This window comes from Bison bison, unplaced genomic scaffold, assembly GCF_000754665.1.
Source record: "Bison bison bison isolate TAMUID 2011002044 unplaced genomic scaffold, Bison_UMD1.0 scf7180017864089, whole genome shotgun sequence".
NCBI classification, from domain to species: Eukaryota; Metazoa; Chordata; class Mammalia; order Artiodactyla; family Bovidae; genus Bison; species Bison bison.
Genome location: NW_011494661.1, coordinates 721260 through 722111, shown reverse-complemented (window position 1 = coordinate 722111; position 852 = coordinate 721260). Strand labels below are relative to the sequence as shown.

Here is an 852-nt window from a genome sequence, read left to right as displayed (position 1 = left end):
TGCGCTCCACCTCGATGAGCCGCATGCTCTGGGCCTCCGTGCCCTTGAGCTCCTTTTGCTCCTGGGGCCCCAGCCCTGCAGCGCCCTGGCGCAGCTGCAAGGAGAGGCCCGGGGAGGTCACACAAGGGCATCGCAGGGGTCTGGGGGCAGCCCAACAAACCTCCCCTGGCAATCCCACAGCTGTCGGCCGGGCGGTCTGCTGGGGGCCCACTGGCTATGTTCTTGTCTCCGTCCCAGGTGGACAGCGAGCCCCCTGAGGGCAGCGGCAGCCTGGTACGGGGCCCGCATCACACCTGCACTGAGCCAGTGTGCAACAAGGGAGTCAGAAATGATTCCTAACATATGACTGTTGGCGCTAAGCTTAGGAAGTGGTGGGGCCCCTGCAGGAGAGACACAGCAGGTGCCTCAGAGTCAAGCTGCCAGGCTCAGTCGGGTTGCAGAATGGAGGCAACAAGGCCCGGGCAGCCTGGCTCCCAGCACAGCGCTTCTTCCTACAGACCCTGAAAGGGCACGCAAGGCAAGCGACTGGCCAAGAACCGAGGGGTGAGATGAAGGGGGGCCCTGAAGTACCTACCCGAGTATGGAGACAGGGGTGGGCTCAGGCCCCAGGAACCCGGGTGGTGGCCTCACCTTGAACAGCTCATCCTCCAACTGCAGGGCCCTCTTTCTGAGCTCCATCAGCGCCTCCTCCTTGCTGGTGGCCGCCGCCTGCAGCTCAGCTTCCAGCCGCTGCTCCAGGCCCTGGTACCTGCCGGGAGAAGTCTTAGCACCCAGCCCTCCCCAAGTCTTTACCTGCCCCTCTCTGCCCCTTGGGTAGTGCCCCACCTCTGGTGCTGGAACTCCTGTTCCCGC

At 64.4% G+C, this 852-nt stretch overlaps 1 protein-coding gene across 1 annotated transcript in view; it reads right to left on the bottom strand.

Annotated features, from left to right (window-relative positions):
* CCDC88B (coiled-coil domain containing 88B) overlaps positions 1–852 on the bottom strand; it is a 16517-nt gene that overhangs the window by 5469 nt on the left and 10196 nt on the right. Inside the window, exons 15-17 of the mRNA XM_010838095.1 lie at positions 826–852; positions 631–748; positions 4–94 (exon numbers count right to left, since the gene is read on the bottom strand). Coding sequence (XP_010836397.1) covers positions 4–94; positions 631–748; positions 826–852 — 236 coding nt within the window. The remainder of the gene's footprint in view (positions 1–3; positions 95–630; positions 749–825) is intronic.